Source organism: Carcharhinus amblyrhynchos, chromosome 33 (assembly GCF_965287045.1).
Source record: "Carcharhinus amblyrhynchos chromosome 33, sCarAmb.v2.hapA, whole genome shotgun sequence".
Taxonomy (NCBI): Eukaryota; Metazoa; Chordata; class Chondrichthyes; order Carcharhiniformes; family Carcharhinidae; genus Carcharhinus; species Carcharhinus amblyrhynchos.
The window spans coordinates 6,835,671-6,848,606 of record NC_137356.1 but is presented as its reverse complement, the minus strand read 5'-3'; the positions used below and the strand labels follow the sequence as shown (position 1 = coordinate 6,848,606).

The following is a 12,936-nucleotide window of genomic DNA, read 5'->3' as shown; positions in this document are numbered from 1 at the left end:
CATTGCAGTTTGTGTTTGGAACTTGCTGCATTTTATATCTAGATGGATAAGCTAGGAGAATGGCACAAAATTGGGCAGGTGGAGTTTAATGTGGATAAGGATGATAAGGGGATCTTATTGAGGTATATTCTAAAAGGAATTGATGAAGTAAATATAGACCGAATGTTTCCCCCTGTGGGGAATCCTGTACAACAGGTCACTGGTCACTGGTTGAGAGAGGGTAGAATTAAAACTGAGATGAGGAACTACATCTTAAAGGGGCAGCTCAGTGGTTAACACTGCTGCCTCACAGCATCAGGGACCCAGGTTCAATTCCTGGGTTGGGTGACTGCCTGTGCAGAGTCTGCACATTCTCCCCGCGTCTGTGTGGGTTTCCTCCGGGTGCTCCGGTTTCCTCCCACAGTCCAAAAGACGTGCTGGTTAGGGTGCATTGGCCATGCTAACAGGGGCCAGAGTGTGGCAACCAGGGGATTTTCACAGTAACTTCATGGAAGTGTTAATGTAAGCTTGCTTGTTGACACCAATAAATAAACTTTAAATGAATCACCATACACAATGAGTCATAGCCCTGTGATCCTCACGCTCTCAATGTTGTGCAGCTCACTGACCCCGATGAGACTATGAGGACGGCCCAGTGGTTAGCACTGCTGTCTCACAGCGCCAGGGACCCAGGTTCGATTCCCGGCTTGGGTCACTGTCTGTGTGGAATCTGTACATTCTCCCCGTGTCTGTGTGGGTTTCCTCCGGGTGCTCCCATTTCCTCCCACAGTCCTAAAGACGTGCTGGTTAGGGTGGCCATACTAAACTCTCCCTCAGTGTTACCCGAACAGGAGTGTGGCGACTAGGGGGGTTTTTCACAGTAACTTCATTGCAGTGTTAATATAATCCGACTTGTGACACTAATAAATAAACTTTAATTTGTGGAACTCGCTGTCCCATAGCGTGGTGGAGTCTGAATCATTAAATTGTTCCAAAAAGGAGACAGATAGATTTCTAACAAAAAATGGGTTAAAGGGGATATGGGGGAACAGGTGAGGTGGTGGATTTGAGACCAGGAAGAGATCAGCCACGATCTGATTAAATGTTGGCGCAGGCTCAAAGGGGTTAGTTGCCGACTTCTGCTCCTAGCTCCTATTTCCTGCAGTATGTCCCCCTTCGTAAAATACCTTGCTGGCTGAAGTGGAATAGATCCAAGTAATAAAATGCAAATTCTTTCTCTGCTGTGGCTTTTAGTGGGTGGCACAGTGGTTAGCACTGCTGCCCTATGGTGTCAGGGACCCGGGATCGAGTCCCGGCTTGAGTCACTCTCTGTGCGGAGTCTGCATGTTCTCCCCGTGTCTGCGTGGGTTTCCTCCGTGCGCTCCCGTTTCCTCCCACATGGAAGGACGTGCTGGTTAGGGTGCATTGGCCATGCTAAATTCTCCCTCAATGTTACCCAAACAGGCACCAGAGTGTGGCGACTAGGGGATTTTTCACAGTAACTTCATTGCAGTGTTAATGTAAGCCAACTTGTGACACCAATAAATTGTGACCAACATTGCTGAATTGAGAAAGTTCCCGTAACTTTACTGAGAAAAAAAGCATTATTTACAGAAGAAAATTAAATAACCAATTTGAGAGAACAATGGACTTTTTTTCAAAACGTGCGGCAGTACCAGTGGGAGTCAGAGGATGGCGACAGTGAGCCAGTCCAATAGTGTGCTCGGCAGCGCCACCTGACTGCATGGAGGCAAACACAAGTACTGCAGCCCACGTTTTACCAGCACAACTTGAGGGAAAGAGGAACATCAAACTCAACAGAGTAAAACACATCAGTCATGGCTGGCAAACCAGGCACTGAGTGCTTTACCTTCTAGCGAGGGAACAGCCAAGACACTGGTCTCATTTTCATTGCCGTGGTTTTGAGAGAGTAATAATAACCAGTCCAGGTGGCCCAATGGACCCCATTGGCGTAGGATGGATGGGGGCCCTTCAAGTAGAGGCCATTGAGGTTGGCCGTGTGACAAGACTTGTACCAAAATGCCCCGGAACTATTCTGGGCGCAGTTGAAGGGACCCTGGTGATTCCTGTCAAAGGTGTAGAACTTGTGTCCGTTGTGATAGGCAAGAGAGTCACCTGCAAAACATCACATGCCAAGGAGGCCAGTTAACCACAGGCAAATAAACCAAATCTCATTTTATCCCGGACACGAGATATACTCACCTCTGCTCCCCCCACTCCCTATCCCTCGCCCCTCATGTGAAGGCCCCTCTTCCCTCAGATGGTGGGCAGGACGGTGGCACAGTGGTTAGCACTGCTGCCTCACTATTCCAGAGACCTGGGTTCGATTCCCGGCTTGGGTCACTGCCTGTGTGGAGCCTGCATGTTCTCCTCATGTCTGCGTGGGTTTCCTCCGGGTACTCCAGTTTCCTCCCACAGTCCAAAGATGTGCAGGTTAGGTGGATTGGCCGTGCCAAATTGCCCCTTAGTGTCCCGGGTAGGTTAAAGGGATTAGTGGGGTAAATATGTGGGGTTGCGGGAATAGGGCCTGGGTGGGATTGGTGTCACTATTGAATGGGCCGAATGGTCTCTTTGTGCACTGCAGGGATTCTATAATCCAGGGTGTTTAATGTGAAAATTAAGGATCCATTTATAAACTGCCTTTCATAATGTTCAAAAAGTTTATTTATTAGTGTCATAAGTAGGCTTATATTAACACTGCAATGCAGTTACTGTGAAAGTCCCCTGTTTGCTACGCTCCTGTTCGGGTGCACCAAGGGAGAATTTAGCACGGCCAACGCACCCTAACCAGCACATCTTTCAGACTATGGGAGGAAACCAGAGGAAACCCACACAGACATGGGGAGAACGTGCAGACTCCACACAGACAGCGACCCGAGGCAGGAATCGAACCCGGCAGCAAAAAACTTTCTGAAGCGTAGTTGCTGTTGGAAATGCAGTGGCTAATTTGTGCACAGCAAGATCCCACAAACGGCAAGATGATGTTTGAGGGATTAATATCAGCCAGCCTATTGGGGAGAAGCCCCCATACTCATCTGAGTGATGGTCCCCGGGGACTCTGTACGTTCAGCTGAGGGTGTTTAACATCTCCTCTGAGAGAGAGAGAGAGAGAGCACCGCTGGCAGTGTAGCACAACCCCAGTCCTGCGCTGCGATGACCAGCCCTGGAGCTTGTGCTCAAGTCTCTGGCGTGGGATGTGAACCTGCAACCTTCTGTCTCGGGGAGGGTGGGGACGGGGGGAATGGGGAGGGTGGAGCCAGGGGGGGTGGGGGTGGGGGGGTGGAGCCGGTGGGGGGGGGGGGGGGTGGGGAGAGGTGAGCCACAGCTGACATGCAGGCAAGGTGAACACAGAGAGGGGGGTGTCTAATGGAGCTCTCAGGGAGATGGGGTACCTGCTCCTCCATCAACGAAACCCTGAATCTGCAGCCTGTAGCCATTTTCTTCTGCGTTAATAGCAGTGGGTGACAGAGCAAACTCCTTGTACTTTGCGTACACAGTCCTGTTCTCAAAGTCTTCCAAGTCAACTCTCAGTTCATATCGCCTCCTGGCTGTTAATGAGTGTATGTTCTCCAGACCTGCAGCGGGGGTAGGTAACAGAGAGAGTGAGAGGGAGAATTGTTGTTATGGAGTTTATTGAAAGTTTATTTATTTATTAGTCACAAGACGGCTTACATTAACACTGCAATGAAGTTACTGTGAAAATCCCTTAGTCCCACACTCTGGCACCTGTTTGGGTACACTGAGGGAGAATTAACACGGCCAACTTGCGGGTTTTTGGACATATATGTCTGAGAGAACATATTTCAGTGTCCCTTCCATCACTATGCAGCAGCTGTTTATTGTAGAGAATCGCATCCTGTGAAGATGTTAAAAAACATTGTCATGAAAGGTTAAAACTTCAAATTGTGCGAACACTTGAGATAAGAAGCCACTCTTGATGTTGTTAATCTTTTACAATGAAATTACTCAGACTGGTCGTCAAAAGCAGTCACTAACTCACAAGCGACAATTCCATTGGAAGGGAGTGCCTCAATTACTCTGGTCATTGAAGGATAAGCTTGGGGGCGGCACAGTGGTTAGCACTGCTGTCTCACAGCGCCAGGGACCTGGGTTTGATTCCTGGCTTGCACATTCTCCCCGTGTCTGTATGGGTTTCCTCCGGGTGCTCCAGTTTCCTCCCACAGTCCAAAGATGTGTGGATTAGGTAGATTGGCCGTGCTAAATTGCCCCTTAATGTCAGGAGGATCAGCAGGGTAAAGGCATGGGGTTACGGGATAGGGCCTGGGTGGGATTCCATCGGAACAGAGTACCCCAATTACTCTGGTTGTTGAAGGATAATTTGGGGCACACCGTGGCACAGTGGTTCCCACTACTGCCTCACAGCCCCAGGGACCTGGGTTCAATTCCGGCCTCGGGTCACTGTATATGTTTGGACATATATGTCCAAAAACAGTTGGTGTGGGCTGAATGGCCTCCTTTTGCACTGTAGAGATTCTATGATTCTAACCTAGACTATCACTTATCCTTGCCTGGGTTATTGCAGTAAAATATATCTTTTAGATTTATCCTTTTATCCGTTCAAAGGGTGCAGACTTTCCTGGTTAGACCATTGTTAATTACCCTTGAGAAACTGCAATCTTGAATTGCTGCAGCCCATGCAGTGTAGGCACATCCTCAGTGCTGTTAGGGAGGGTGTTCTAGGATTTTAATCCGGCGACAGTGAGAGAACGGCCGACACCTTTCCGACTCAGGACAGTGATGGCTTGGAGGGGAACTGGTGGGGTTCCCATGTGTCTGCTGCCCTTGTCCTTCTAGATGGCAGTAGTCATGGGTTTATGAATCTGTGTAAGAAGACTTGGTGAGTTCGTGCACTGCATCCTGTAGGTGGTACACACAGCTGCTACTGTGTGTCGGTGCGGAGGAAGTGAAGGGTTAGCAATCAAACAGGACTGCTTTCCCCGGGTGTCGAGTGTTGTTGGAGCTGCACTCACCCCCCAGGCAAGCGGAGAGAGTATTCCATCACACTCCTGACTTGTGCCTTGTAGATAGATGGTGGACAGGCTTTTGGGAGTCAGGAGGTGAGTTATTCACTGCCTCTGACATCAGCCAAAAAATCCATTTTATTTTTAAAACTCCAAAAGCTCCACAGAGGCCCAAAACCTAAAGGGGTTTTGACAGGGGAATCTGTAAGGTTTATTTATTAGCGTCACAAATAGGCTTGCATTAAAACTGCAACAAAGTTACTGTGAAAATCCCCTAGTTGCCACACTCAAGTGCCTGTTCGGGTACACTGAGAGAGAATTTAGTATGGCACCCTAACCGTGTCTTTCGGACTGTGGGAGGAAACCGGAGCGCCTGGAGGAAACCCACACAGACAATGTGCAGACACTGCACAGACAGTGACCCAAGCCAGGAATCGAACCCAGGTTGCTGTGAGGCACTAGTGCTAACCCACTGTGCCACCCAATAAGCAGGGGGAAACAGGTTTAAGGTAAATAGTATAAGATTCAGGGAGAAGAGTTTTTTTTCACATTACAAGTTTTGATTTGGAATGCACTGCCTGTAAAGGAAGCAGATTCAATACTAACTTTCAGAGGGGAACTGGGGAAAGACTGCAGAAGGAAGAAGCCGAGAGGTTATGGTGACGTGAAGGGGAGTGAGGCCAACCCTTCCAAAGAGCCAGCACAGGTCTGGTGATGGGCCAAATGGCCATTTTGTTGCATGTCTCTATAACAATCACTAACCCGGGTTGAGCAGAGAAGCCTCCACTCTCCACTTACCCAGCCAATATTCACCATCCGCTGTCCCAAAGCCCTGCTTGTAATCAGCCCATCCTCGGTAGAAGTCAACGGAACCATCCTTCCTTGTCTGAAAGACCTTGGGAAGACAAGATGGCGGAGTCACTGCATTTTTATCACCCAAATCCTTCCTGTCTAACTTCCCGACAAGACCAATGAAAAGATTTGAATTTCGGTAACATTTTTCCCAACCTCCGGTCACCCAAAAGTGCTTTGGGGCTGCAACCACTGTTGCAATATAGGAATTAGGGCAGCCAATTTGCACACAGCAAGATCCCACAAACAGCAATGCACTTGATCAAGTGGCCTCCAGATGGTGTCTTCAACAATGGTCGTGCCAAAATTGTCCGTTTGTGTCCAAAGTCGTGCAGTATATGTGTCTTGGCTCTGATCAATGTGTGGGGTTAGGGGATCGAGCGGCCTAGATAGAGTGCTCTAAATTCAAAGTCCAAAGATGTGCAACTTAGGTGGATTGGCCATGTTAAATTGCCCCTTAGTGTCCAAAGATGTGCGGGTTAGGTGGATTGGCCATGCTAAATTGCCCCTTAGTGTCCAAAGATGTGCGGGTTAGGTGGATTAGCCATGCTAAATTGCCTCTTAGTGTCCAAAGATGTGCGGTTAGGTGGATTGGCCATGCTAAATTGCCCCTTAGTGTCAGGGGGATTAGCAGGGCAAATATGTGGGGTTACGGGGAATAGGGCTTGGGTGGGATTGTTGTTGGGGCAGACTCGATGGGTTAAATAGCCTCCTTCTGCATTATAGAGATTCTATAATGATGCATTCTATGAAGAATAAAACACATCAACTTACAGTCCAGCCTCCACCATCATTCTCCATATCACAGTAAACATTTAGAGGAAGGAAAGGCCTTGAAGGGTAGATCTGGTACACGCCGCTGCTACGGAATCCTTGGTGATAAATATCCATGCAATCCAATCCAAGGTAATGTGCAGGATGCTTATTCTTCCAGGTTCCTGTATAGAATCAGAAAGGATTGGCTGTGGATGTGTGTGGAGTTATCATTCCCATCAGTTCTGATTGCATCTTCCATGTCCCTTGCAATATTAAAGACACCTTCTGGAGACTTGCTTCCCACTTTCTTTCAACCCCCCAAATCTCCACCTAATTCAAACCCCTTGAAACCGCAGCACAGTTTCCCCCCTTGGTTGAACAGGCTCGCTCAAACCCCATATAAAAAACATACCTGTCATCTAGTAGGTGAGCATTGTGGCAGCACAGTGGTTAGCACTGCTGCCTCACAGCACCAGGAATCCCGGTTCAATTCCCGGCTTGTCTGTGCAGAGACTGCATGATCCCCCCGTGTCTGAGTGGGTTTCCTCTGGGTACTCCGGTTTCCTCCCACAGTCCAAAGAGTGTGGGTTAGGGTGGATTGGCCAAGCTAAATTGTCCCTTAGTGTCAAAAGACCTGCACATCTTTGGACACTAAGGGGCAATTTAGCATGGCCAATCCACCTAACCTGTACATTTTTAGACACTAAGGGGCAATTTAGCATGGCCAATCCACCTAACCTGCACATCTTTGGACACTAAGGGACAATTTAGCACGGCCAACCCACCTAACCCGCACATCATTGGATTCCGGGGGACAATTTAGTATGGCTAATCTGCCATACTAAATAGTATGGCTATTGGTGGATGGTTGGGGGGGGGGGTCGTGGACCATGCAAAGGTCCTTTGACTGTTGGGCTGGATTTTCTGGTTTTTGGGGCAAGTGCAGCTGGGAAAATCCCATCCCTAATCTTTTCCAGATTCTGTTTCCCATCCTGTGGAATTCTGCTATGGTGGAGGTCCCACGTCATCCCCTTAACTCCACGGAATTGCAACAGCTCAGGGCCCAATGATGCCAGTCTGACTCTCACACTTACATCAAGTGTCACAGAGCCAAGGATTAAGGAGCATAACGCAGTGTTTTTCAAATGCTTGTTTCTTCTGGAAGAAAAACGTTCGGACCTTACCCAAGGGTTCTGAGTCAAACGTCGAGTGTCGAGGATAGGGTTTCAGTACGGACCAGTTCCATTCACCACCAGATACTGCTGAGACTTGCTGGAAGACCCAGGCAGACAGACAGAGTCCAAGGGAGAACTGTAACACAGTACGGCATGGTTAAAACTCTCTGAATCCAATTGGTTGATTTGATTTGATTTTGATCTATTATTGTCACATGCATTGGGATACAGTGAAAAGTATTGTCCTATACAGACAAAGCATACCGTTCATAGATTACACAGGGGAGAAGGAAAGGAGAGAGTGCAGAATGTAGTGTTACAGTCATAGCGAGGGTGTAAAGAAAGATCAGCTTAATATACGGTAGACCCATTCAAAGGTTTGATGGCAGCAGGGAAGAAGCTGTTCTTGAGTTGGTTGGTACGTGACCTCAGACTTTTGTATCTTTTTCCGAATGGAGGAAGGTGGAAGAGAGAATGTCCGGGGTGCGTGGGGTCCTTAATTATGCTGGCTGCTTTTCCGAGGCAGTAGGAAGTGTAGACAGAGTCAATGGATGGGAGGCTGGTTTGCGTGATGGGCTGGACTATGTTCATGACCTTTTGTAGTTCCTTGTGGTCTTGGGCAGAGCAGGAGCCCATACCAAGCTGTGATACAACCAGAAAGAATGCTTTCTATGGTGCACCTGTAAAAATTGGTAATGGTCTTTGCGGACATGCCAAATTTCCTTAGCCTCCTGTGAAGGTAGAGGCGTTGGTGGTCTTTTTATCTCTAGCATCTGCACGGAAGTCCTCAGCACTGGGAATTTATCCCACTTCCCTTTGGAACAAGCAAACAAAGAGGCTAATGGATGTTCCTCCTCACAGTCTACCATCTCACCAATAAAAAGGAGGAATAAGGATCCGGGGGGAGGGGGACAATGCTGGGGAGCGAAGGGAAGATGAGGGAGGGATTGTGGAATTCTGCATCACCAGCCATTGTGCCACTTTTGTCAACCCCGTCCCCACCCTGCAGGCTATTTTCCTGGAATGCTTGTTGGCAGGGTTACCCCTCAACAAACAAGAGTCACCAATGAAGTCCATTCCCATCTGTTCAACTGCACCCTCCCTCCTCCCACACACTCCACTGGAGACCAGTGGCGGAACCCGGGAAAGGGGAGGGTGGTTCAGCCCTCCAGGCAAACTTCATGACTCTACCTGGGCTATAGCGCCCACCACAGGCTGCCCTGAGGTGGCAGCTCCCCCCCTCACCTACCACCCTCACCTTGTATCCAGCTAATGTTCAAGTTTGAAAAGGGAGATAAAGGCTGAGTAATCTTGGGGTGGGGGGGGTGCCTGTCTCCCTCACACACCTACCTGAGGAGTGAGGCTGAATCTTCTTCAGTACTGGAGGAGCTCCAATTGGACCTCAAGTTTCATGACCCCCAACTGACCATCCTTAACGGCATGGTGAACCCACCTTCTGACCACTAATTGGTCAATTTGGACAAATCACTGCTGGACAATCAAACCTTCTGCCCCTCCCCTTCCCACCCCCTCAGAGTGTGGGCGACTCCTGTGGCCTAGTGGGATAGGCCACTGAACTGGTGATCCCCACAAAAATTCCGGAGCAATGCTGTGGATTCCAGTTTCGAATCCCACCAGGGCAGACAGTTAAATTTGAATTCTAAAATAAACCACCGAGTGTGGGCTTCTGACCCCAGCTTGATCCTAGATGTCGTAATCCCAATGCCGGTGGGAATAACCCAACCCTTTGAGGTTAGCACTACTGTCTCACAGCACCAGGGACCCAGGTTCAATTCCGGCCTCGGGTCACTGTCTGTGTGGAGTTTGCACAGTCTCCTCGTGGGGTTCCTCTGGGTGTTCTGGTTTTTTCCCACAGTCGGAAAGACGTACTTATTAGATGGGCTGGCCATCTAAATTGCCCCTTAGTTTCCAAAGATGTTCAGGTTAGGTGGATTGGCAGTGCTAAATTGACCATTAGAGTTAGGGGTATTAGCAGGGTGCGGTAACAGTGATAGGGCCTGGGTGGGATTGTGCTCGGTGTAGGCTCGATGGGCCAAATGGTCTCCGTCTGCACTGTCAGGATTCTATGATTCTATGAGTTCTAACCATACACTTGTTTCATCAGAACCTCCCCCAATGCCTCAGCAATCATCCACACTCAGCGCCTACCTTACAATCCAGGAGGAAGCTGGTAATATTTGGCCAGACTGTAAAACGAGGATTGTGTTTGGAGTTCTTGCATCTTCTGCCAAAAATAAAAACCATCAAAGGAATAAAAACAGAACAGAATCCTGTACTGGGGAGAGGCACGATAGTTTATGGCCTTCTTGACCTGGTGACTAAAATAGCTGAAATTAGCCCAAGGGCTTGAAGCATTAACATGCGAGAAGAGGCTGCGTAAACTACAGCCGCATTTCCCTGAACTCACCGCACATCACAGCACATAACACAAACCCTGTAGCTTCAACCAACCTGTTCAATACCAGGGATCCTTACACCGAGTCTGAAATGGAAACTGCAGAAAACTAGCATGCAGCTACAGCAGGTCATAAAGAAAGTGAATAGGATGTTGGCATTTATAGCTAAAGGAATAGAATATAAAGGGAAGGAAGTCTTGTTGCAACCATACAAGGCATTGGTGAGGCCGCACCCGGAGTATTGTGCACAGTTTTGGTCCCTGTATTTGGGGAAAGATGTAGTGACATTGGAGGCAGTTCAGAGGAGGTTCACTCGATTGATTCCAGAGATGAGGGGTTTGTCGTATGAAGAGAGATTGAACAGTTTAGGCCAATACCCTCTGGAATTTAGAAGAATGAGGGGAGATCAAATTGAGGTGTACAAGATGATAAAAGGTCTGGATAAAGTTGACGTGGAGCGGATGCTTCCTCTTGTGGGACATTCTAGGACGAGAGGTCACAGTCTTAGGATAAGAGGCAGCAAATTTAAAACAGAGTTGAGGAGAAACTACTCCCAAAGGGTTGTGAACCTGTACTCTATGAATGGTGTGCTTTGTATAGTGTGCAAGAAACAGTACTTTTCACTGTGTACTAATACATGTGACAATAATAAATTAAATCAAATTAAGAAAATTAGCTTGCCTTATATACTGGGTTAGCTTACACAGTTTGATCTACAATAAATCTAAGGTGTTTAATGTGTTTAAAATTATAAAAAGGATGGTGGGGTAGGATAAGGGCATTCGGCAGAGTAAGTGTTAACATGGGACTGGGGAACAGTACCAGCCATAGCAGGGATCTCGAAAGTCACTCGATAGTCAACTGTGTGAAAACTCGAGTCGGCGAGGAACTGACATGGAGACAGTGCCTCAGATATCTATATAGTCATTGGTTAACAATAAACCATTTATGTTCACCAAATAGGCATCCTAGGTCAGTGGCACAGTGGTTAGCACTGCTGCCTCATAGCACCAGGGACCCAGGTTCAATTCTGGCCTCCGGTCACTGTCTGTGTGGAGTTTGCTCATTCTCCCCGTCTCTGCGTGGGTTTCCTCCGGGTGCTCCGGATTCCTCCCAAGGTGTGTGGGTTAGGTGGATTGGCCATGCTAGATCACCCTTCAGTGTCAGGGAAACTAGCTGGGGTAAATGCATGGGGTAATGGGGATAGGGCCTTGGTGGGATTGTTGTCGGTGCAAACTCGATGGGCCGATTGGCCTCCTCCTGCACAGTAAGATTCTATAATTCTGTCTCCCACTAAGTCAATGTTAAAACAGGATGGTGACAGTGGGTGTCTGGGACACTGGCTGTCAGTCAGAGTGAGTAAGACTGGACTGGGTTTGACTTTGTCGTGTCAAACAATCCGTTCTGTTCTAGAGAAGGGAAAACACAAACATTGTACATCTGGCAGATCAACCACAAGCAGGTTAGCTTTGAAAATGAATCCTTCCTTGGTGGCATGGTGGTCAGTGTTGCTGCCTCACAGCGCCAGGGACCCAAGTTCGATTCCCGGCTTGGGTCACTGTCTGTGCAGAGTCTGCACATTCTCCCCATGTCTGCGTGGGTTTCCTCCGGGTGCTCTGGTTTCCTCCCACGGTCCTAAAGATTGGCCATGCTAAATTGCCCCTTAGTGTCACATGATCCATAGGTTAGTGGGATTAGCGGGGTAAATATATGGGATTACGGGGATAGGGCCTGGGGTGGGACTGTTGTCGGTGCAGGCTCGATGGGCCGAATGGCCTCCTTCTGTGCTGCAAGGATTCTACGGGTGGGATTTTACTGCTTCACTCGTCCCAAAACCATAAATTCCCACCCGAGGTCAACGGACCTCTCTGTTCTTCACCTCTCACCCGCTTCGATTCCCGTGGTGGGCAGGGTGGTAAAATTCTAGCCTACGAACAGTCCGAACAAAAGGGTTCCTCAAATCAGTAATCCCTCCGTTGCTGACACACAGCGGCAGCAGTGAGTGTCATCTACAAGATGCACCGCAGGTGCTCACCGAGCCTCTTTCAACATCTGTGACCTTTACCACACTGAAGGACAATTTAATTTTCAAAATTCGCTGGTGGGACATTAGTAATGGCAGCAGAGACAGAGATACCGTTCCCTCCCAGCTTCCCGCAGTACTCTGACTGTCACCCCCCTCTTCGCTGGGTGAAAACTCTAGAACTTCTTCCCTGAGCGCACCTTGGGTGTACCTGCACCTGCAGCGGAAACTCACCGTCAGCTTTCTTAGACTCTCGTCCCCTTTGCAGCGACTAAATACAAACACACTCTTACCCGTACCAGCATCGTGACCTCCCTCCACAGACGGGCAAGGATGAATGAGTTTGAGTAGCATATGGATGTAGGAAGAGAAGAAAATGCTCCAAACAGTGACTCATCACTCAGTTAAACAACAGGTTTTAATCACTGCCAATATCTTGCCCTTGGCATTTTGTAAGTTCCTTCAGGAACATTTCATGAACGTCATCTGTTCTGACCTGGTTAAGAACAGAGTTAACTCTTGATGGTCTAAGAATTTATAGCACATTTGGCCACCAACTTATGGAATGAACGAACTGCGTCAGGAACTCTCTGAACTGGCAGATTGCCTGACTGCTTAGCCCTGGACAACCAAGAAAGGTCATGATGTGTCTTGCAACTCGGCCAACATTGTCTACCTGATACGTTGCAAGAAAGGATGTCCCGAAGCATGGTGCATTGGGGAGACCATGC

The 12,936-nt window shown here is 48.5% G+C and overlaps 1 protein-coding gene across 1 annotated transcript; it reads right to left on the bottom strand.

Annotated features, from left to right (window-relative positions):
• Positions 1 to 1,802: 1,802 nt before the first annotated feature.
• Positions 1,803 to 12,510, bottom strand: LOC145360887 (microfibril-associated glycoprotein 4-like). Its single transcript, XM_080216388.1, has 6 exons — positions 12,499 to 12,510; positions 7,775 to 7,901; positions 6,609 to 6,772; positions 5,781 to 5,877; positions 3,393 to 3,575; positions 1,803 to 2,115 (listed from the first exon to the last, which is right to left on the bottom strand). The coding sequence occupies exons 1-6, from the start codon at positions 12,508 to 12,510 to the stop codon at positions 1,853 to 1,855; spliced, it is 846 nt and encodes a 281-aa protein (XP_080072514.1). The 3' UTR covers positions 1,803 to 1,852.
• Positions 12,511 to 12,936: the final 426 nt, after the last annotated feature.

Excerpts from the sequence above, each read along its gene's own strand:
- LOC145360887 (XM_080216388.1), bottom strand. Across the intron at positions 5,878-6,608 it reads ATGATGGTGGAGGCTGGACT|GTCTTTCAGACAAGGAAGGA; the intron begins GTAAGTTGATGT and ends TGTCTTCCCAAG. Across the intron at positions 2,116-3,392 it reads TTTCGTTGATGGAGGAGCAG|GTGACTCTCTTGCCTATCAC; the intron begins GTACCCCATCTC and ends GATGTTTTGCAG.